Source organism: Ascaphus truei, unplaced genomic scaffold (assembly GCF_040206685.1).
Source record: "Ascaphus truei isolate aAscTru1 unplaced genomic scaffold, aAscTru1.hap1 HAP1_SCAFFOLD_834, whole genome shotgun sequence".
Lineage (NCBI taxonomy): Eukaryota > Metazoa > Chordata > Amphibia > Anura > Ascaphidae > Ascaphus > Ascaphus truei.
In genome coordinates this window covers 53,928-78,290 of record NW_027457172.1, presented here as the reverse complement: position 1 = coordinate 78,290, position 24,363 = coordinate 53,928, and the positions used below count along the sequence as shown (strand labels likewise).

General features: G+C 52.9%; 1 protein-coding gene across 2 annotated transcripts; it reads right to left on the bottom strand.

The window, feature by feature from the left end:
* Nucleotides 1–4,805: 4,805 nt before the first annotated feature.
* Nucleotides 4,806–23,893, bottom strand: C1R (complement C1r). 2 transcript variants are annotated; one of them, XM_075584984.1, is made up of 11 exons: nucleotides 23,756–23,893; nucleotides 20,397–20,619; nucleotides 19,543–19,729; nucleotides 17,590–17,733; nucleotides 11,929–12,125; nucleotides 9,834–9,981; nucleotides 9,290–9,411; nucleotides 9,124–9,202; nucleotides 7,845–7,985; nucleotides 6,155–6,229; nucleotides 4,806–5,760 (listed from the first exon to the last, which is right to left on the bottom strand). In XM_075584984.1, coding segments are annotated over exons 1-11 (2,118 nt in total). In that variant the 5' UTR covers nucleotides 23,758–23,893; the 3' UTR covers nucleotides 4,806–4,960. The 2 variants fall into 2 exon arrangements, with proteins under 2 accessions (XP_075441099.1, XP_075441098.1); XM_075584983.1 differs by lacking the exon at nucleotides 23,756–23,893 and adding an exon at nucleotides 23,691–23,746.
* Between the last annotated feature and the right edge of the window lie 470 nt (nucleotides 23,894–24,363).

Below are 24,363 nucleotides of genomic sequence, written 5' to 3'. Positions count from 1 at the left end.
GAGTGCAGGCTGCATTGGGCTGGTGTGTGAGTGCAGGCTGCATTGGGCTGGTGTGTGAGCGCAGGCTGCATTGGGCTGGTGTGTGACCGCAGGCTGCATTGGGCTGGTGTGTGACCGCAGGCTGCATTGGGCTGGTGTGTGAGTGCAGGCTGCATTGGGCTGGTGTGTGAGCGCAGGCTGCATTGGGCTGGTGTGTGAGCGCAGGCTGCATTGGGCTGGTGTGTGAGCGCACGCTGCATTGGGCTGGTGTGTGACCGCATGCTGCATTGGGCTGGTGTGTGACCGCATGCTGCATTGGGCTGGTGTGTGACCGCATGCTGCATTGGGCTGGTGTGTGACCGCATGCTGCATTTGGCTGGTGTGTGACTGCAGGCTGCATTGGGCTGGTGTGTGACCGCATGCTGCATTGGGCTGGTGTGTGACCGCATGCTGTATTGGGCTGGTGTGTGACCGCATGCTGCATTTGGCTGGTGTGTGACTGCAGGCTGCATTGGGCTGGTGTGTGACCGCAGGCTGCATTGGGCTGGTGTGTGACCGCAGGCTGCATTGGGCTGGTGTGTGACCGCAGGCTGCATTGGGCTGGTGTGTGACCGCAGGCTGCATTGGGCTGGTGTGTGACCGCAGGCTGCATTGGGCTGGTGTGTGACCGCAGGCTGCATTGGGCTGGTGTGTGGCTGCATTGGGCTGGTGTGTGGCTGCATCGGGCTGGTGTGTGAGCGCAGGCTGCATCGGGCTGGTGTGTGAGCGCAGGCTGCATTGGGCTGGTGTGTGAGCGCAGGTTGCATTGGGCTGGTGTGTGAGCGCTGGCTGCATTGGGCTGGTGTGTGGCTGCATTGGGCTGGTGTGTGACCGCAGGCTGCATTGGGCTGGTTTGTGACCGCTGGCTGCATTGGGCTGGTGTGTGGCTGCATTGGGCTGGTGTGTGACCGCAGGCTGCATCGGGCTGGTGTGTGACCGCTGGCTGCATTGGGCTGGTGTGGGCTGCATTTGGCTGGTGTGTGACCCCAGGCTGCATTGGGCTGGTGTGTGACCGCAGGCTGCATTTGGCTGGTGTGTGAGCGCAGGCTGCATTGGGCTGGTGTGTGACCGCAGGCTGCATTGGGCTGGTGTGTGAGCGCAGGCTGCATTGGGCTGGTGTGTGAGCGCAGGCTGCATTGGGCTGGTGTGTGAGCGCAGGCTGCATTGGGCTGGTGTGTGACCGCAGGCTGCATTGGGCTGGTGTGTGGCTGCATTGGGCTGGTGTGTGACCGCTGGCTGCATTGGGCTGGGGTGTGACCGCAGGCTGCATTGGGCCGGTGTGTGACCGCAGGCTGCATTGGGCTGGTGTGTGACCGCAGGCTGCATTGGGCTGGTGTGTGACCGCAGGCTGCATTGGGCTGGTGTGTGGCTGCATTGGGCTGGTGTGTGGCTGCATCGGGCTGGTGTGTGACCGCAGGCTGCATCGGGCTGGTGTGTGAGCGCAGGCTGCATTGGGCTGGTGTGTGAGCGCAGGTTGCATTGGGCTGGTGTGTGAGCGCTGGCTGCATTGGGCTGGTGTGTGGCTGCATTGGGCTGGTGTGTGACCCCAGGCTGCATTGGGCTGGTGTGTGACCGCAGGCTGCATTTGGCTGGTGTGTGACCCCAGGCTGCATTGGGCTGGTGTGTGACCCCAGGCTGCATTGGGCTGGTGTGTGACCGCAGGCTGCATTGGGCTGGTTTGTGACCGCTGGCTGCATTGGGCTGGTGTGTGGCTGCATTGGGCTGGTGTGTGACCGCAGGCTGCATCGGGCTGGTGTGTGACCGCTGGCTGCATTGGGCTGGTGTGTGGCTGCATTTGGCTGGTGTGTGACCCCAGGCTGCATTGGGCTGGTGTGTGACCGCAGGCTGCATTTGGCTGGTGTGTGACCCCAGGCTGCATTGGGCTGGTGTGTGACCCCAGGCTGCATTGGGCTGGTGTGTGACCCCAGGCTGCATTGGGCTGGTGTGTGACCGCAGGCTGCATTTGGCTGGTGTGTGACCGCAGGCTGCATTGGGCTAGTGTGTGAGCGCAGGCTGCATTGGGCTGGTGTGTGACCGCAGGCTGCATTGGGCTGGTGTGTGAGCGCAGGCTGCATTGGGCTGGTGTGTGACCGCAGACTATGACCGTAGGCTGCATTTCGCTGGTGTATGACCGCAGGCTGCATTGGGCTGGTGTGTGACCGCAGACTATGACCGTAGGCTGCATTGGGCTAGTGTGTGACCGCAGGCTACATTGGGCTGGTGTGTGACTGCAGGCTGCATTTGGCTGGTGGGTGACTGCAGGCTGCATTGGGCTGGTGTGTGACCGCAGGCTGCATTTGGCTGGTGGGTGACTGCAGGCTGCATTGGGCTGGTGTGTGACTGCAGGCTGCATTTGGCTGGTGAGTGACCGCAGGCTGCATTGGGCGTTGTGGGGACTGTGGTTTGCCACAATGCCGGACGATTCACCTCACCCGGGAACGCTCCGGTATAGAGACGCTCTTTTCTGCTGCTACATTCACCCCCCATCTGCATTTTTTGTCCACATGTTCATTGTGCTCTATGCAATTCATTCATTCATTCCAGCCTATACCCTGCCCCACACACATTGTTTGATCTATGTTTATTTATCTCATGAGATTATATACAGATGGTTTTTTTTTGCCTTTCGTGACTTTGGGGCATCAGTTGTGGGATTCATTCCCATTTTTTTTCTCTATTGCTCCATAAAACTGCTGCCTGTAACTCCCCTTATTGCGCCATCTATCCGCTCTCCATAACTACTATTGCACCAGCACCTTTCCCTACAACTTCTCCTATTGCTCCATATAACCCCTTGAGCAATACTATAGAAACACCCGCTCTGCCTATTACCTAGGTAGGGGAGCACTAGGGCTGGGGGGCGCGAGATTTTATTTGTGGGGTGGGGGCAGTTGCAGAGGTCCCGCACTCTCCCCCCAGGCCTTAAAATTATATGCCAGGGGACCGGGCGAGGCCTCTGCAACCTCTACTTACCTAGGTTCAGCTGGCTCCAGGATGCGTTACCATGGCAACGCGGCGTCAAATGACGCCACGGTAACGTGACGTCCAATGATGCCGCGGGTCACGTGACCCCACTGCATAATTTGGTGCCACGCGAGGTAAGGAGTGGAGGCGCACCAAGGAGGCGAGCAGGCACGGGAGACGCAGCAAAACAAGTCTGCGCGCCCCTGCGCTAGAGTTAATAAGACACTATTGTAAAAGGAGAAAGTGCAGAGTGTTACCATAGAAACTGCGGCAACTCTGCACGAGAGAACGCCTAAGGCTGCGGCCACGGTGGGAGAGCGCTCGCTGGCGCTCAAGCGCCGTGATGTCAGCCGCTGGGCGTTTCATGGACAGACAGTTGCGCGCTTGAGGGGGCATTCCTAAGACATTCCTTAGCGGCCACGCAAAGCCAGCACCCTCACTGAAGGAAGGTGAAGAATGTCGGTACCTTCCATCATCTGTCCACCACCATCAGAAACCCGGTCAGATCTGGGCAACGTACAGCTCCAATGCTCAGCACCAGGAAGCCTCTCCAAACGACGCCCTACGCACTGGGCCAAACATGTCAGACAGTCTTCCAGGAGTGCTGATTCGCAAGGAGCCAGAAGCCATTACCTTCCGTCAAACACCAGGTGATGGAGTGACAGACTATCACGACTGGCACATCCACAGGGTGATGCCCTCTGTAGAGAAAACTACAGAGATAAAAGGACTGTTCTCTCACAAATCTAAGAAGAAACAGGACCAGAGACTTTTGCAAAACACATTGTGGTGCACCCAGCTAACCTGGACCGGTGCATCCGCTTGGCATCCTTTGCCAAAGAACCTTTGCCAAGGGACTTTGAAGTCAGTGATACCGGCTGGTATCACATCCTTGCGTGGACACGGACATTCGCATTGTTTTGTGAATACGATGTTATCTTTGTCATGCATTGCACATATGTTCCACATATTACAGTTATATAGAGGTATCTCCAGATACCAGACGGGGAGTGTCATGGAACAAGAATCATATTTCTGTTTGACCCCCCTTCTGCTTGTCAGCTCCTTAAGTTCAGCTGCATGCATTTGTTCCACACACATACACCGTGCCTGTGTGATGTATCAATATGTTGCCCTTTCTGCCTCTGAGCATGTAACCAGTGAGTTGCTACAGCTACCTCTGAGATTCTTCTCAGAATGGGTTATTCTGCCCTCCCCCCTGTCTTTGTTCACAGATAGTCTGTCCCAAGACTATTCCTTTTACCCACATTGCTCCTCGCTTCCTTTTCCACCCTGGAGACAGTGAGTACAGCACCCATCTCTGTTACTCTTCCATGGCAAGGCCATCTCTTTCTACCTGTTTCTAACTACAATTCACTACTACTACACACCATCCACAAGAGCCTGAATTTACTGCTGCTTTTCCAATAAAGTGAAGGAAATATTATAGGACTTTGAGTGATTTGGAAAGGGAGCTGAGTTAATGCTATCTGGGGCAATTCACACATCACACGTGACCCTGGCTTCAGAATAACGCTCACAAATCTTCAACACACAGAACCTCAATACACTGAGACAGAAGAAGAGATGCAGGTTTAGAATTTCTCTCTTTGCTTCCTTTTTACCCCCAAACTGCCCCTTTTATCTGTATTGATCCCAGATGAGGAGGGACTGAGCAGTTTGGGCGGAATGAAACTGAGCTGCCAGAAAAGTGAGATAAGATGCGATTGGTGGGACGTGGCCCACACAGAGAACTCTAATAGTGGTGTTGGTGTGCAGACCGTACCCCCTCCCTCCCATACAGAGGTGGAACAGCCAGCATAGACTGTAACAGAGAATCAGGCTTTATCAAAGGTCACATCACAGCAGTGAAAAAAGCAGAGAGAGGTTTTGGGAGCAGGGGCGGATTTGGGCATCTGGTGATACCACGTATGCCTCTGGCATGGCAATAAGGCACCTACAGGACGGTCAGCCTCCCTCAGCCACCCATGTACCCGTTAATCCAGTCCACATAGCTGCTGACCTTGGTGTAAAACCCATAGCCACGGCCACAGCCAATGCCCCAAGACACAAGCCCAATGGCCACCCACGTGTCATCCTGGTTCTCGACAGAGTATGCACCCCCGCTATCCCCCTGACACGAGTCCTTCCGTGACCGTTCATTCTCGCTGTACCCCGCGCAGAACATGTTCTGGGAGAACACCGCGTCCAGCCCCATTTTCCTGGCCACCTGCTGTTTCTCGTCCACGAATTCCTGACACTTACTCCTGCTGACCATGGGTAGGGGCACGTAGCGCAGTTTGTTGGAGATGGTGTTGTTCTCAGTCACCCCAAAGCCGCTAACGTAGCCCATCTTGTCGTCCCCGTACAGGACCTCATTACCTTGGTTTGGAAGGCAGATGGGAGACACGTTCTGGTTCATGACCACAGGGTCCCGCAGCCGTATCAGTGCAATGTCGTGGTCGTGGTTCTCCATGCGGTAGTCTGGGTGCACGTGGAACTCCTCGACAGGGTAATTGGCCATCTTGATCAGCTCATCATGCTCCAGGTGGCCCATGAAGATGAACACTTTGGAAGGGGAGTCCACTTTGTTTTGTTGCCCTCTCTGTGGCACGAGCACATGGGCCGCGGTCAGCACCCAGCGGTCACCGATCAGCACCCCCCCAGCACGCCCATTTGTGTCCACAAGAACCTGCCATGGGAAGTTACCGGCTGCAGCCAATGTACCGCCAAGGATACGGCTGATTCTGGTCACGGCATTGTCTGGCTTCCCACATACTAGGGTGGTACAAGAGAAGATGTTTAGTGACACACAACCCCCTCTTACCCACCACCCCAACCCCAAGCTACTCAAGAGAGTCTAAACTCTGGAGACCTGAACATTACTGGGTCACACGACCAGAGTATTATGAGGTCACATAACTACAGCAACAAAAATTAATGGAAAACAATATTTAAGGTTGTCTTTAAAACAGTGTGGATATAATCAGAATGTCACAGAGAAGCTGTTTACTGGCTGAGCGCTTTCACTTTTACAGAACAAGCAAATGTAAGTCCTAAGTGTAAGGATTTAATTCCAGGCCCAGCTCTTCTTTTTGATTTGGTATCAGATGGTATCGTTACTTCCCCTCTTACCCAAAGACCCCCATCCTCCGCTCCCCCCAACACATACCAGGCAGACACAGCGGTATCTGAGATCCCCCATTGTCGCCTTTCCACGTACGCTGCGCTGAGCATGTGAACATTCCTGGAAAAGAAAGGTTTAGACAGTATTAAAATAATATTATATCTTGCGATCACCTTCAGGTGTCTCAAGGGTGAAACCAAGGCGGCTCTGTTTGCCCTCTCTGGTCACACGGGGTCCCTCATTATTGTGACAGACTGAGTGAGGAGTCCCAGCCGGTGACATTGATGTCATAGGTCACGGTGACTGACTGGATGAACGCCAGCTTCCTGTCAGCAGCCATTTTAAGTCTCCAGATATGTTGTAGCTGAAACATTTTGCTAAAGCAGCAACACTGCACAGGGTTGACACCTGACTCGAACACCAGAGGAACAGCGGGATGTGTGTGCCCAATATCTACCCTCACAGTACATCTTTCTAAATATGTGTATACACACTGCTCCCCCTCCACCTTCACACTGATATACCCATCAGTATATACACAGAAGTGTGTATACACTCTCCTGTATACTGATATACTAATCAGTATATATACAGATGTGTATATACTCTGCTCCCTCTGCACACAGATATACCCATCAGTATATATACAGTAGTGTGCATACACTCTGCTCTCCTGTATACTGATATACTAATCAGTATATATATATACAGATAGAGGTGTATACACTTTGCTGCCCTTGCACTGATATACCCATCAATACATGTACAGATATAAATGTGTAACCCCTCTGTTTCCACTGTCTATGTGTGTGGCAAGTTCTCCTTTTAATACACCATACGTGCACCACTTGAATAAAACCAGACAAGACTTGTGTATATATTTACTGGTGCTTTATGCTCCCTGGGCGACCTGAACCAGGCGCCCCTCCCTCTTAATGAAAACAATGCCCCATAACACATATATACAGTTGCGACACAATAAACAGGGACGCTGTGCAATTGTCCATTGTATTAGTCCCAGTGTCCGATGTGGAAGTCACTTAGGACAATATTATTGCCAGCGCTGCTGGGAACTCATACCTCACTTATTGGCGTGCGGTAGTGTTGTTGGCCTGCTATGGGTCACACGTTTGTGAGGTGCGTGTGTAATTTGGAAAGGATACCCAAGCTGCAGCAGAAAGGCCCCCCGGCTCTCAGTTATCCGGGGACTCTTTAATAGCCCGGCAAGTATTTGAATCTCTCTTATTTTGGACTCTTCTCCTCATAACACACTTCACTTTGTGTGTAGGAAATGTGTTTCTGCAGCGGTGTCTCACTTTCTCCGTGGCTAGCAGTCTCCTATAAACCTCCTCTTTCACCACCTGTGAGTGTCAGGCTGTCTCTTAAGCCCCTCTCACTGTCACCTGGGCTTTCTCTCTGTGTGCCTCTCAGACTGGCGCTCTCTATCCCCGAGTCTGGACTCAGAACAGCACTTACATTCCCTGTCTCTCACTCTCTATCAAACAGACAGTTAGGTTTCATCATTCTGTCTGGTTTCCTTCTTATCCAATCCCATATCTCCTGTCATGTGTTGCCGGGCAGATCAGGGACAGTGTCTCATTCCTTATCGCCCCATGTGATAGGTGAAGCAGGATCATTCTGTATTGTACACAGTATACATATATTGTAGCAGGGGCTACATTTGAATACGTTCTGTTCCCCTCACTCTGATATACCCATGTGTATATGTATATACCGCTGCCTGTCGGGGTCACCATGCGGTAGTAGGGAGCGTTGCAGCTGTACGTGACGACGGATTGGTAGGTGAGTGCACTCACTGCGCCCACGAACTCCAGCTGCCCGTTGGTCAAAGCCTGCGGCTGCTCACAGCTCACAACTGCAAGGGAAAAAACCAGACAACAAGGGGTCAGCAGGGGTCGCCATTAACCCTTTCACTGCCAGAGGGGACAGTACAGCACCGTTCTCAAATGCATTGCCAGTCCCTTTGGCAGAGGAGGGGTTAAATGGGGGGAAAAAAATGATACTACGCTGAGATATAAAGTGTTATACTTGTGTGTGCAGTAGCTACAGATATACAGTATATGTATCAGTAATTTATATCACAGCTCCCCCATTTCTGCCATGCTGCAGAATATGTCGGCACCCTACAAATAAATGATTTTATATATATATATATATCTATATATATATATATATATATATAGATATATATATATATATAAGTATGACACACCCATATATATCATTATCATCTTCAGCTCTGGTCAATCCACTGCAGGATGAAGGCCTCCCCAATGATCTTCCAACTACTGCGGTTGCAGCTTGTCTTCTCCGCGTTGCTCCAACACATTGTCTGATTTCCTCCTCCCATCTTATTTTTGGTCGTCATCTTGGTCTTTCAATCTCTCTTGGAATACAGTCGAGTCCCATCTCTGTCCAACGATGGTCATTTCTTCTTGCGATACGTCCGGGCCCACCGCCATTTTCATTTCTTCATGGGCACTCACAGGACTTATATCAGGGACATGTGACTGATATTGTGCATCGGTGCTTTGCTCCTCAGAGATATTTCTCACTACGCGCCCTTTCTTACCCGCCCGCACTTCCCTTCCGGTGTCTTGGGACCCTCCCATATTTGGCTCTATGCAGCTGCTAGCGTGGCTCCGTTAGGGTATATACAGCTGTTTTTCATCCTTCACCTTTTGTATCTTGAGAAAGATCCCTGAGAGGACCAAAGTATTGACCCACAATATTATCACATTTCCATGTTATAAGTCCTGCGAGTTCCTGTGCCTTCAACACTTGGCCACCTCAGGGGGAGTGCTGTGTGTGTGTCTGTGTGTGTGTGTGTGTCTGTGTGTGTGTGTGTGTGTGTGTGTGTGTGTGTGTGTGTGTGTGTGTGTGTGTGTGTGTGTGTGTGTGTGTATATATATATATATCTTCATATGCAGCCCCCCACTAATACTCATCCGTATATGTCCTTTCTACTAGTCATCTGTATACGGGGGTCTCACTCTCGCAGCGGGGGAGGGGCCGATGCCAGGTACCATCACTCTGACAAAGCGCGGTGAAACTGCGCAGTTCTACGGTGCCCTGTGGGGAGAAACATGATCAGGGTGGTGGACCTGTCAGTGGTCTGAGTTCCGGTATCGGGGTGGGGGGTCCCTCTCGCTGGCTCACCTCCATGAGCCTGTATCCCGTCTGGCAGGCTACCACAATGTAATCTTGCATCCGGTAATCCTGCTGCAAGGGGCTGATGATGGTAAATTTATCTCGGGGGACGGGATTCGGGCACTGAATGGCTGTGGTGGGCAGGGGGGGGGAGGAGAGGGAGGCAGAGAGAATGAGAGAGGGAAGGGGGAGAAGAGGGGAGACATGCAGCCACTACCGGAGGAGCGTAGAGTCTGAGAAGGAGCAGCTAGTATATAAGTAACCCATTCACTACCAGAAAGGTAAGTACACTGCGCACTGTGCAATTTAAATGTGCAGTCCCGCTAAAAACTATTGAAAGAAATAATAATAATAACTTTATTTCATATAGCGAAATCCCACATGTTGTTATGTTTCCTGTAAAGATTTTCTTGCTACCCAAAAGAAACAGTTGCAAGCAAATTCCCCAGCCCCAGGTGACACATGTACAGTGACAGCCCCAGGTGACACATGTACAGTGACAGCCCCAGGTGACACATGTACAGTGACAGCCCCAGATAACACGGTCCCTCACCCTCCGAGGTGTAGTGCAGCTTCCACCCTCTGCTTTCTCCCGACTCATCGGTTTGGAATAGGATATTCACAGAGTGACTCTGTGTCCTCATGATGCCAGGGGAGCGACGGCCACAGAAACTGTCCAGCAGCCGGTCACCTGCAAGGACCTGGCACAGGAGAGAGAGGACAGTGACATTCGCATACTACAGCAGTGACACTAACATAGTGCAGAGGGAAGGGAGCTACCGCCCATTGAGTCTGTCCCTCCCTCCACCCACAGGGTGACACAGTGACACATGCAGAAGGAACATGGAGTGTACCTCCCACTGCAGGGTGACAGTGACACAGACAGAAGGAACATGGTGTCCCTCTCACTGTAGGGTGACACAGTGACACATGCAGAAGGAACATGGATTGTCCCTCCCACTGCAGGGTGACACAGTGACACAGACAGAAGGAACATGAAGTGTACCTCCCACTGCAGGGTGACACATGCAGAAGGAACATGGAGTGTCCCTTCCACTGCAGGGTGACACAGTGACACATGCAGAAGGAACATGGAGTGTACCTCCCACTGTAGGGTGACACAGTGACACATGCAGAAGGAACATGGAGTGTACCTCTCACTGCAGGGTGACACAGTGACACATGCAGAAGGAACATGGAGTGTACCTCCCACTGCAGGGTGACACAGTGACACATGCAGAAGGAACATGGGGTGTCCCTCCCACTGCAGGGTGACACAGTGACACAGACAGAAGGAACATGGAGTGTACCTCCCACTGCAGGGTGACACAGTGACACAGACAGAAGGAACATGGAGTGTCCCTCCCACTGCAGGGTGACACAGTGACACATGCAGAAGGAACATGGAGTGTACCTCCCACTGCAGGGTGACACAGACAGAAGGAACATGGAGATTGTTCCATTCACCAGGGGGACACGGACCAAAGGGACATGAATCCCATTTAATTAAAGAGAATGAAGGCCCTAAAAATAGGACTCCCGCATCCTTTAATGCCTTGCATATTAATAAGTCTAAATATCCCGATATAATTATAATTTACAGAATAAAACATAACTTTTATTCAATTAGTTAAAAACCAAAAGAAACCATAAATTCAATGCCATTGATGAAATAAAAGTGCTTATTATGTCGATTTTTAAGGATCTGATGGTGCTATTTAAGAAATGCACAATCTACGAAAGCTAATGACAATATCATCGTTTTGTTTCCTCTTCTATCCATGCAGTTGATGAAATTCAAAGAACTGGTAGCGTAGGAACCTACTGAAGAGTCGTACCATTATAGCCAAAAGATTAAAGACCCATACATACGTATGAGAAGAAAATATATAAAGGAACTAAATAATGTCATATTTAGTGTACGTTGTGACTTCTTTGTGCTATTTTAGGACCATCTTTTCTGTAGAAATACATGTGAATTATATGTTCCCGTTACAGCCCCATCACTACCCTACTGTCAGATCCCACGTGAGTGACGGTATATGAACTCACGGAGTCAGTGGCAGATTTACCATTAGGCCCCGGCTTAGGGTGGCAAAAAATGTCCGCCCCCCATATACATTTGCCGCGCTCTCAGGCCTGCTGAGCCTGATGGACAAGGCACTTACCTGTGACGGGTTCCTCCTTGCTGCTGCCGTCATTCTCCTTCCGCATCGCGGTGTCGGACATGGTGTCTCGCTGCCAAGGCAATGGATGTCGCGACATCGAATGACGTCGGGTTACCATGGCATCGCGGCGCCGCGTGACGTCACATTGGTGACATCCGCGGCGTCATTTGATGCTGCGGTTTGGAAGGAGAAGGAGGGCGGCAGCAAAGAGGCGGGCGCCACATATAACTGCGTTGGGGCACAGGGCGGTGATATTGATCCTGAGGAAACGGTCTTATGTAGCGAGGTGGATCACTGTGTTTGTCTAGGTAAAGGAACATGGATTCTGTATCTTCGCCCGCAGGGTGACACAGGCAGGGGTGATATTTAAGCAATCCCTCCTTCCACAGGTGACAACGTGGCACAGACAGAAGGGATCCCATCCATCCTCTATGTGCATATATACAGTAAGGAGGTGCCTCCCATTGAGGATAACATCACCTTCAGAGTATCGTAGGGACAGAGAGCCCGGGGGTGATCATCGATCTCAAAGAGCCCCTGGAAGCTGAGGGAGACGAGCAATCCTTTCTCCAGGCGGATACTGTAGTTGCACTTGAGGTCGGGGGGGTACGGATTGGGGTATCCTGGGCTGGAGATGTGTCCTGACTCCTCTTCGAACAGCTCCCTGCTGCACTCCACTAAAAAGGAGCCAAGAGGTAGGACCATCAGTCACCATGCCACCACTGACAGGGGCCGGGCACCCAAAGTGACAAGACAGGAAGAGGCAGTGACACAGTGACACAGTGACAGAGAGGGAAGTGACAGTGATGGAGAAAGTAGCACTAAGAGTGACACAGAAAGTGACAGAGAATTGAACGTCATGGAGTTGAAAGTGAAGCAGAAAGCTGCCTCTAGTACAGCGACACCTCTGCCACACACTGAACCGTGGGCCACACCAGGAGTGAGCATGCAGTGCGAGACATACCAGGAGTGAGCATGCAGTGCGAGACATACCAGGTGTGAGCATGCAGTGCGAGACATACCAGGAGTGAGCATGCAGTGCGAGACATACCAGGAGTGAGCATGCAGTGCGAGACATACCAGGAGTGAGCATGCAGTGCGAGACATACCAGGAGTGAGCATGCAGTGCGAGACATACCAGGAGTGAGCATGCAGTGCGAGACATACCAGGAGTGAGCATGCAGTGCGAGACATACCAGGAGTGAGCATGCAGTGCGAGACATACCAGGAGTGAGCATGCAGTGCGAGACATACCAGGAGTGAGCATGCAGTGCGAGACATACCAGGTGTGAGCATGCAGTGCGAGACATACCAGGAGTGAGCATGCAGTGCGAGACATACCAGGAGTGAGCATGCAGTGCGAGACATACCAGGAGTGAGCATGCAGTGCGAGACATACCAGGAGTGAGCATGCAGTGCGAGACATACCAGGAGTGAGCATGCAGTGCGAGACATACCAGGAGTGAGCATGCAGTGCGAGACATACCAGGAGTGAGCATGCAGTGCGAGACATACCAGGAGTGAGCATGCAGTGCGAGACATACCAGGAGTGAGCATGCAGTGCGAGACATACCAGGAGTGAGCATGCAGTGCGAGACATACCAGGAGTGAGCATGCAGTGCGAGACATACCAGGAGTGAGCATGCAGTGCGAGACATACCAGGAGTGAGCATGCAGTGCGAGACATACCAGGAGTGAGCATGCAGTGCGAGACATACCAGGAGTGAGCATGCAGTGCGAGACATACCAGGGGTGAGCATGGAGTGCGAGACATACCAGGGGTGAGCATGCAGTGCGAGACATACCAGGGGTGAGCATGGAGTGCGAGACATAACAGGAGTGAGCATGCAGTGCGAGACATACCAGGGGTGAGCATGGAGTGCGAGACATACCAGGAGTGAGCATGCAGTGCGAGACATACCAGGAGTGAGCATGGAGTGCGAGACATACCAGGGGTGAGCATGGAGTGCGAGACATACCAGGAGTGAGCATGCAGTGCGAGACATACCAGGGGTGAGCATGGAGTGCGAGACATACCAGGAGTGAGCATGCAGTGCGAGACATACCAGGGGTGAGCATGGAGTGCGAGACATACCAGGAGTGAGCATGCAGTGCGAGACATACCAGGGGTGAGCATGGAGTGCGAGACATACCAGGAGTGAGCATGCAGTGCGAGACATACCAGGAGTGAGCATGCAGTGCGAGACATACCAGGAGTGAGCATGCAGTGCGAGACATACCAGGAGTGAGCATGCAGTGCGAGACATACCAGGAGTGAGCATGCAGTGCGAGACATACCAGGAGTGAGCATGCAGTGCGAGACATACCAGGAGTGAGCATGCAGTGCGAGACATACCAGGAGTGAGCATGCAGTGCGAGACATACCAGGAGTGAGCATGGAGTGCGAGACATACCAGGAGTGAGCATGGAGTGCGAGACATACCAGGAGTGAGCATGCAGTGCGAGACATACCAGGGGTGAGCATGGAGTGCGAGACATACCAGGAGTGAGCATGCAGTGCGAGACATACCAGGGGTGAGCATGGAGTGCGAGACATACCAGGAGTGAGCATGCAGTGCGAGACATACCAGGGGTGAGCATGGAGTGCGAGACATACCAGGAGTGAGCATGCAGTGCGAGACATACCAGGAGTGAGCATGCAGTGCGAGACATACCAGGAGTGAGCATGCAGTGCGAGACATACCAGGAGTGAGCATGCAGTGCGAGACATACCAGGAGTGAGCATGCAGTGCGAGACATACCAGGAGTGAGCATGCAGTGCGAGACATACCAGGAGTGAGCATGCAGTGCGAGACATACCAGGAGTGAGCATGCAGTGCGAGACATACCAGGAGTGAGCATGCAGTGCGAGACATACCAGGAGTGAGCATGCAGTGCGAGACATACCAGGAGTGAGCATGCAGTGCGAGACATACCAGGAGTGAGCATGCAGTGCGAGACATACCAGGAGTGAGCATGCAGTGCGAGACATACCAGGAGTGAGCATGCAGTGCGAGACATACCAGGAGTGAGCATGCAGTGCGAGACATACCAGGAGTGAGCATGCAGTGCGAGACATACCAGGGGTGAGCATGGAGTGCGAGACATACCAGGAGTGAGCATGCAGTGCGAGACATACCAGGGGTGAGCATGGAGTGCGAGACATAACAGGAGTGAGCATGCAGTGCGAGACATACCAGGGGTGAGCATGGAGTGCGAGACATACCAGGAGTGAGCATGGAGTGCGAGACATACCAGGAGTGAGCATGCAGTGCGAGACATACCAGGGGTGAGCATGGAGTGCGAGACATACCAGGAGTGAGCATGCAGTGCGAGACATACCAGGAGTGAGCATGCAGTGCGAGACATACCAGGAGTGAGCATGCAGTGCGAGACATACCAGGGGTGAGCATGGAGTGCGAGACATACCAGGAGTGAGCATGCAGTGCGAGACATACCAGGAGTGAGCATGCAGTGCGAGACATACCAGGAGTGAGCATGCAGTGCGAGACATACCAGGAGTGAGCATGCAGTGCGAGACATACCAGGAGTGAGCATGGAGTGCGAGACATACCAGGAGTGAGCATGGAGTGCGAGACATACCAGGAGTGAGCATGCAGTGCGAGACATACCAGGGGTGAGCATGGAGTGCGAGACATACCAGGAGTGAGCATGCAGTGCGAGACATACCAGGGGTGAGCATGGAGTGCGAGACATACCAGGAGTGAGCATGCAGTGCGAGACATACCAGGGGTGAGCATGGAGTGCGAGACATACCAGGAGTGAGCATGCAGTGCGAGACATACCAGGAGTGAGCATGCAGTGCGAGACATACCAGGAGTGAGCATGCAGTGCGAGACATACCAGGAGTGAGCATGCAGTGCGAGACATACCAGGAGTGAGCATGCAGTGCGAGACATACCAGGAGTGAGCATGCAGTGCGAGACATACCAGGAGTGAGCATGCAGTGCGAGACATACCAGGAGTGAGCATGGAGTGCGAGACATACCAGGAGTGAGCATGGAGTGCGAGACATACCAGGAGTGAGCATGCAGTGCGAGACATACCAGGGGTGAGCATGGAGTGCGAGACATACCAGGAGTGAGCATGCAGTGCGAGACATACCAGGGGTGAGCATGGAGTGCGAGACATACCAGGAGTGAGCATGCAGTGCGAGACATACCAGGGGTGAGCATGGAGTGCGAGACATACCAGGAGTGAGCATGCAGTGCGAGACATACCAGGAGTGAGCATGCAGTGCGAGACATACCAGGAGTGAGCATGCAGTGCGAGACATACCAGGAGTGAGCATGCAGTGCGAGACATACCAGGAGTGAGCATGCAGTGCGAGACATACCAGGAGTGAGCATGCAGTGCGAGACATACCAGGAGTGAGCATGCAGTGCGAGACATACCAGGTGTGAGCATGCAGTGCGAGACATACCAGGAGTGAGCATGCAGTGCGAGACATACCAGGAGTGAGCATGCAGTGCGAGACATACCAGGAGTGAGCATGCAGTGCGAGACATACCAGGAGTGAGCATGCAGTGCGAGACATACCAGGAGTGAGCATGCAGTGCGAGACATACCAGGAGTGAGCATGCAGTGCGAGACATACCAGGAGTGAGCATGCAGTGCGAGACATACCAGGAGTGAGCATGCAGTGCGAGACATACCAGGAGTGAGCATGCAGTGCGAGACATACCAGGAGTGAGCATGGAGTGCGAGACATACCAGGAGTGAGCATGCAGTGCGAGACATACCAGGAGTGAGCATGCAGTGCGAGACATACCAGGGGTGAGCATGCAGTGCGAGACATACCAGGGGTGAGCATGGAGTGCGAGACATACCAGGAGTGAGCATGCAGTGCGAGACATACCAGGAGTGAGCATGCAGTGCGAGACATACCAGGAGTGAGCATGCAGTGCGAGACATACCAGGAGTGAGCATGCAGTGCGAGACATACCAGGAGTGAGCATGCAGTGCGAGACATACCAGGAGTGAGCATGCAGTGCGAGACATACCAGGAGTGAGCATGCAGTGCGAGACATACCAGGAGTGAGCATGCAGTGCGAGACATACCAGGAGTGAGCATGCAGTGCGAGACATACCAGGAGTGAGCATGCAGTGCGAGACATACCAGGAGTGAGCATGCAGTGCGAGACATACCAGGGGTGAGCATGCAGTGCGAGACATACCAGGAGTGAGCATGGAGTGCGAGACATACCAGGAGTGAGCATGCAGTGCGAGACATACCAGGAGTGAGCATGCAGTGCGAGACATACCAGGAGTGAGCATGGAGTGCGAGACATACCAGGAGTGAGCATGCAGTGCGAGACATACCAGGAGTGAGCATGCAGTGCGAGACATACCAGGGGTGAGCATGCAGTGCGAGACATACCAGGAGTGAGCATGCAGTGCGAGACATACCAGGAGTGAGCATGCAGTGCGAGACATACCAGGAGTGAGCATGCAGTGCGAGACATACCAGGAGTGAGCATGCAGTGCGAGACATACCAGGAGTGAGCATGCAGTGCGAGACATACCAGGGGTGAGCATGCAGTGCGAGACATACCAGGAGTGAGCATGGAGTGCGAGACATACCAGGAGTGAGCATGCAGTGCGAGACATACCAGGAGTGAGCATGCAGTGCGAGACATACCAGGAGTGAGCGTGCAGTGCGAGACATACCAGGTGTGAGCATGCAGTGCGAGACATACCAGGAGTGAGCGTGCAGTGCGAGACATACCAGGAGTGAGCATGCAGTGCGAGACATACCAGGAGTGAGCATGCAGTGCGAGACATACCAGGAGTGAGCGTGCAGTGCGAGACATACCAGGAGTGAGCATGCAGTGCGAGACATACCAGGAGTGAGCATGCAGTGCGAGACATACCAGGAGTGAGCATGCAGTGCGAGACATACCAGGAGTGAGCATGCAGTGCGAGACATACCAGGAGTGAGCATGCAGTGCGAGACATACCAGGAGTGAGCATGCAGTGCGAGACATACCAGGAGTGAGCATGCAGTGCGAGACATACCAGGAGTGAGCATGCAGTGCGAGACATACCAGGAGTGAGCGTGTAGTGCGCGAAGAGCTGGGAGTGAGGAGCCCTCGCTGGGCGTGTGATCAGGACTCTCACCTCTGCAGGAGCGTTGGTCAGTCTGCAGCTGATACCCCGGGAGGCAGGAGCACAAATACCCTCCTACATAGTTGTGACAGACCTGCTGGCAGGGAGGGCTCCAGGTGACACTGTTGTCATCGACAGCCACACACTCGTCTCTATCTATGGGAGGGGGGAGATGAGAGGAGAGTGAAAGGGAGAGAGAGAGAAGTGGGAGAGAGGGGAATAGATGGAGAGACATCGAGAGAGAATGAAGGAAAGAGAGGTGAGAGAGACAAAAGAGATAAAGACAGAAATAGATCATGTCTGGGACATTGCTGCTCGGTGACACGTCTGGGACATTGCTGCTCGGTGACATGTCTGGGACATTGCTGCTCGGTGACATGTCTGGGACATTGCTGCTCGGTGACATGTCTGGGACATTGCTGCTCGGTGACATGTCTGGGACATTGCTGCTCGGTGACATGTCTGGGACATTGCTGCTCGGTGACACGTCTGGGACATTGCTGCTCAGTGACACGTCTGAGACATTGCTGCTCGGTGACATGTCTGGGACATTGCTGCTCGGTGACATGTCTGGGACATTGCTGCTCGGTGACATGTCTGGGACATTGCTGCTCGGTGACATGTCTGAGACATTGCTGCTCGGTGACATGTCTGGGACATTGCTGCTCGGTGACATGTCTGGGACATTGCTGCTCGGTGACATGCCTGGGACATTGCTGCTCGGTGACACGTCTGAGACATTGCTGCTCGGTGACATGTCTGGGACATTGCTGCTCGGTGACATGTCTGGGACATTGCTGCTCGGTGACATGTCTGGGACATTGCTGCTCGGTGACACGTCTGAGACATTGCTGCTCGGTGACACGTCTGGGACATTGCTGCTCGGTGACACGTCTGAGACATTGCTGCTCGGTGACATGTCTGGGACATTGCTGCTCGGTGACACGTCTGAGACATTGCTGCTCGGTGACATGTCTGGGACATTGCTGCTCGGTGACATGTCTGGGACATTGCTGCTCGGTGACATGTCTGGGACATTGCTGCTCGGTGACATGTCTGGGACATTGCTGCTCGGTGACATGTCTGGGACATTGCTGCTCGGTGACATGTCTGGGACATTGCTGCTCGGTGACACGTCTGGGACATTGCTGCTCGGTGACATGTCTGGGACATTGCTGCTCGGTGACATGTCTGGGACATTGCTGCTCGGTGACATGTCTGGGACATTGCTGCTCGGTGACATGTCTGGGACATTGCTGCTCGGTGACATGTCTGGGACATTGCTGCTCGGTGACATGTCTGGGACATTGCTGCTCGGTGACATGTCTGGGACATTGCTGCTCGGTGACATGTCTGGGACATTGCTGCTCGGTGACATGCCTGGGACATTGCTGCTCGGTGACATGCCTGGGACATTGCTGCTCGGTGACACGTCTGAGACATTGCTGCTCGGTGACACGTCTGAGACATTGCTGCTCGGTGACACGTCTGGGACATTGCTGCTCGGTGACACGTCTGAGACATTGCTGCTCGGTGACACGTCTGGGACATTGCTGCTCGGTGACATGTCTGGGACATTGCTGCTCGGTGACATGTCTGGGACATTGCTGCTCGGTGACATGTCTGGGACATTGCTGCTCAGTGACATGTCTGGGACATTGCTGCTCAGTGACATGTCTGGGACATTGCTGCTCAGTGACATGTCTGGGACATTGCTGCTCAGTGACATGTCTGGGACATTGCTGCTCAGTGACATGTCTGGGACATTGCTGCTCAGTGACACGTCTGGGACATTGCTGCTCGGTGACACGTCTGGGACATTGCTGCTCGGTGACACGTCTGGGACATTGCTGCTCGGAATGAGGAGCCTCCTTTATTCTCGGTGGTCCAGGGACGGCAGTGTGTGCAGGGGACATTGTGAGCTGTCACACTGCTTTAGTCAGGGTACGGGATGTCAGGACTCACCCATGGCCTTATAATAAGCCTGAAAGCCCTTGTAGGGGATGGCCGTGCCGTTCTCCTCATTGGAGAAATCGGAGTGAAACTGGATCCTCATCCGGTTCCCTTGTGACACAAACACCCGGTGACCTGGGTGAGAACTGGACCTCACCTGCCCACAGAACCGTCCCAGGTCCCTCTTATCAGCCGAAACCTGGCACACGGGAGGGGGAGAGAGAAAGAGAGGCGGGAAGAGAGAGAAAGAGGGAGGGGAGAGAAAAGGGGGAGGGAGAGAAAATGTGAGAGGGCGGGGTATATATAGATAGATAGAGCGAAAGTATGAGAGGAGTAGAGGGAGGGAGGGAGGTAGAGAGAGGAGAAGAGATGGGGCAACAAAGACAATGGGGGCAAGAGAGAGATGGGAAAATGGTTAGAAAGAGGCAGAAAGAGAGAGAGAGAGGGCGAGAGGTTAGTGTCACACACAGGCGTGCGCACCTGTTTCAGCCGCGACCTGTGGTCTGCGGCTGCGCCTGAAGTGGAGAGCAGGAGATCCGATGGGGGTGGGGGGGAGGGGGGGTTGGTGCGGCCATGACGTCACGCGGCTGGTTCGCCCTCATTGGCTGAACTGCCGCCGCGACGTGGCCAATGCTCGGCCACACCAAAAGACAAAACTCTTGTCCATTGGCCAAGGCGGTCGCGCATCGCGCCTTGTGCGTTCATGCACATGCCAACTGGGGCCTGCCCCATAGAAGGCTGTGCTCTGGTGTGTGGCGCGCAGCAGCGGCCACTGGGGACCTGGCCTCAGATGGGGCCTAGCGCTACACACAGATAGTGGCTCAGTATCAGGGTATCACACACAGGGACAGTAGCGCAGTCTGTACCTTCACGTAGTCGTAGTTACAATTCTCAGACGGTTCGATGTCAAGCAGCAGGAAAGTGAGTGAGATGCGATAGCCATCGGGGACAGCGACGTCCCAGCTGCTCTGGTTGTCATTGGGGTACGGTTTGGGGTAATCGGGGGATGTGATGATCCCATACATCTGTCTCTTGGTTGGGGAGCAGCTCAGCGCCTCCAGGAGAAGGAGACCCAACACCCAACAGAACCTGCAGAGAAGAGCAGGGAGAGGACCGACAGCACCACTTATCCCCCCGACAGGGCAACGGGGAATGCTCAATTACATCAGCCTATCATGGGTGCAGGATGCACTGCATTACCCCAATCTCATCCTGTCATGGGTGCAGGATGCACTGCATTACCCCAATCTCATCCAGTCATGGGTGCAGGATGCACTGCATTACCCCAATCTCATCCAGTCATGGACCCTGGTATAAGACAATCACCCGCAGGCTGCACTGTTACTCCTACTATCTGCAGACTGCACTGTTACTCCTACTACCTGCAGGCTGCACTGTTACTCCTACTACCTGCAGGCTGCACTGTTACTCCTACTACCTGCAGACTGCACTGTTACTCCTACTATCTGCAGGCTGCACTGTTACTCCTACTACCTGCAGACTGCACTGTTACTCCTACTACCTGCAGGCTGCACTGTTACTCCTACTACCTGCAGACTGCACTGTTACTCCTACTACCTGCAGGCTGCACTGTTACTCCTACTACCTGCAGGCTGCACTGTTACTCCTACTACCTGCAGACTGCACTGTTACTCCTACTACCTGCAGACTGCACTGTTACTCCTACTACCTGCAGGCTGCACTGTTACTCCTACTACCTGCAGGCTGCACTGTTACTCCTACTACCTGCAGACTGCACTGTTACTCCTACTACCTGCAGACTGCACTGTTACTCCTACTACCTGCAGACTGCACTGTTACTCCTACTACCTGCAGACTGCACTGTTACTCCTACTACCTGCAGACTGCACTGTTACTCCTACTACCTGCAGACTGCACTGTTACTCCTACTACCTGCAGACTGCACTGTTACTCCTACTACCTGCAGACTGCACTGTTACTCCTACTACCTGCAGACTGCACTGTTACTCCTACTACCTGCAGGCTGCACTGTTACTCCTACTACCTGCAGGCTGCACTGTTACTCCTACTACCTGCAGGCTGCACTGTTACTCCTACTACCTGCAGGCTGCACTGTTACTCCTACTACCTGCAGACTGCACTGTTACTCCTACTACCTGCAGGCTGCACTGTTACTCCTACTACCTGCAGGCTGCACTGTTACTCCTACTACCTGCAAACTGCACTGTTACTCCTACTACCTGCAGGCTGCACTGTTACTCCTACTACCTGCAGGCTGCACTGTTACTCCTACTACCTGCAAACTGCACTGTTACTCCTACTACCTGCAGACTGCACTGTTACTCCTACTACCTGCAGGCTGCACTGTTACTCCTACTACCTGCAGACTGCACTGTTACTCCTACTACCTGCAGGCTGCACTGTTACTCCTACTACCTGCAGGCTGCACTGTTACTCCTACTACCTGCAGGCTGCACTGTTACTCCTACTACCTGCAGACTGCACTGTTACTCCTACTACCTGCAGACTGCACTGTTACTCCTACTACCTGCAGGCTGCACTGTTACTCCTACTACCTGCAAACTGCACTGTTACTCCTACTACCTGCAGACTGCACTGTTACTCCTACTACCTGCAGGCTGCACTGTTACTCCTACTACCTGCAGACTGCACTGTTACTCCTACTACCTGCAGACTGCACTGTTACTCCTACTACCTGCAGGCTGCACTGTTACTCCTACTACCTGCAGACTGCACTGTTACTCCTACTACCTGCAGGCTGCACTGTTACTCCTACTACCTGCAAACTGCACTGTTACTCCTACTACCTGCAGGCTGCACTGTTACTCCTACTACCTGCAAACTGCACTGTTACTCCTACTACCTGCAAACTGCACTGTTACTCCTACTACCTGCAGGCTGCACTGTTACTCCTACTACCTGCAAACTGCACTGTTACTCCTACTACCTGCAGACTGCACTGTTACTCCTACTACCTGCAGGCTGCACTGTTACTCCTACTACCTGCAGACTGCACTGTTACTCCTACTACCTGCAGACTGCACTGTTACTCCTACTACCTGCAGGCTGCACTGTTACTCCTACTACCTGCAGACTGCACTGTTACTCCTACTACCTGCAGGCTGCACTGTTACTCCTACTACCTGCAGGCTGCACTGTTACTCCTACTACCTGCAGGCTGCACTGTTACTCCTACTACCTGCAGGCTGCACTGTTACTCCTACTACCTGCAGACTGCACTGTTACTCCTACTACCTGCAGACTGCACTGTTACTCCTACTACCTGCAAACTGCACTGTTACTCCTACTACCTGCAGGCTGCACTGTTACTCCTACTACCTGCAAACTGCACTGTTACTCCTACTACCTGCAGACTGCACTGTTACTCCTACTACCTGCAGACTGCACTGTTACTCCTACTACCTGCAGACTGCACTGTTACTCCTACTACCTGCAGGCTGCACTGTTACTCCTACTACCTGCAGACTGCACTGTTACTCCTACTACCTGCAGGCTGCACTGTTACTCCTACTACCTGCAGACTGCACTGTTACTCCTACTACCTGCAGACTGCACTGTTACTCCTACTACCTGCAGACTGCACTGTTACTCCTACTACCTGCAGACTGCACTGTTACTCCTACTACCTGCAGGCTGCACTGTTACTCCTACTACCTGCAGACTGCACTGTTACTCCTACTACCTGCAGGCTGCACTGTTACTCCTACTACCTGCAGGCTGCACTGTTACTCCTACTACCTGCAGACTGCACTGTTACTCCTACTACCTGCAGACTGCACTGTTACTCCTACTACCTGCAGGCTGCACTGTTACTCCTACTACCTGCAGAGCATCGCCCAATGGGTCATCCCAGAAAAAGACTTGAGAAAATGACCTGACATGCAGAACATAGTCCCGTGCATTCCTCCCGTTAGAGTCCTGCAGAGCTTTACGCCATTAACCACTGACCTTCCAAAGACCTGCAGAGCATCTCACCAAAACCCCTTATCCTAAGGACCCGCAGAGCCTCAATATCAGCACATTCCTGTGAGACATGCGGATCTATATTAACTCCTTCCCTGCCAGAGACCTGCACCCCACAGAGATCATCACTCTCTTTACCCCTTTCCTTCTGCAGAAGATGCCTGTTAGCTGACCTGCCTGCAGAGCGTTGCATTTGATCACCTCTGCAGAGCATTGCTCCTCTCACATCAGTACTCACATGGTAATTCCTCTGTCTCAGTCACAAGTTAAACAACAGAATGGGAAAGTTTCAACACAAACACAGAGAGGAGGGAGAAGGGGGGAATGGGAGATAAGAGGGAGGGTTTGGGGAAAGGCTCATCAAAATTATTTGGGAAACAGATTGTGCCTGTGGTCTGTGCTTCCCCCTGCTGCCTGGAAACATAATTACATGCATCCTATATACAGGATAGTGGTATACGGAGGGGCATATCCTGTGCTGTATACTGTCCTATATGCTGTATACTGTCCTATATACAGGATAGTGGTATACAGAGGGACATATCCTGTGCTGTATACTGTCCTATATACAGTGTTAGAAGTATACAGAGGGACATTACTGTGCTGTATACTGTCCTATATACAGGATAGTGGTATACGGAGGGACATATCCTGTGCTGTATACTGTCCTATATACAGGATAGTGGTATACAGAGGGTCATTACCTGTGCTGCATACTGTCCTATATATAGTGCTAGAGGTATACAGAGGGACAGATCCTGCGCTGCATACTGTCCTATATACAGTGCGAGGTATACAGAGGGACAAACCCTGCGCTGTATGTATACTGTCCTATATACTGTGCTA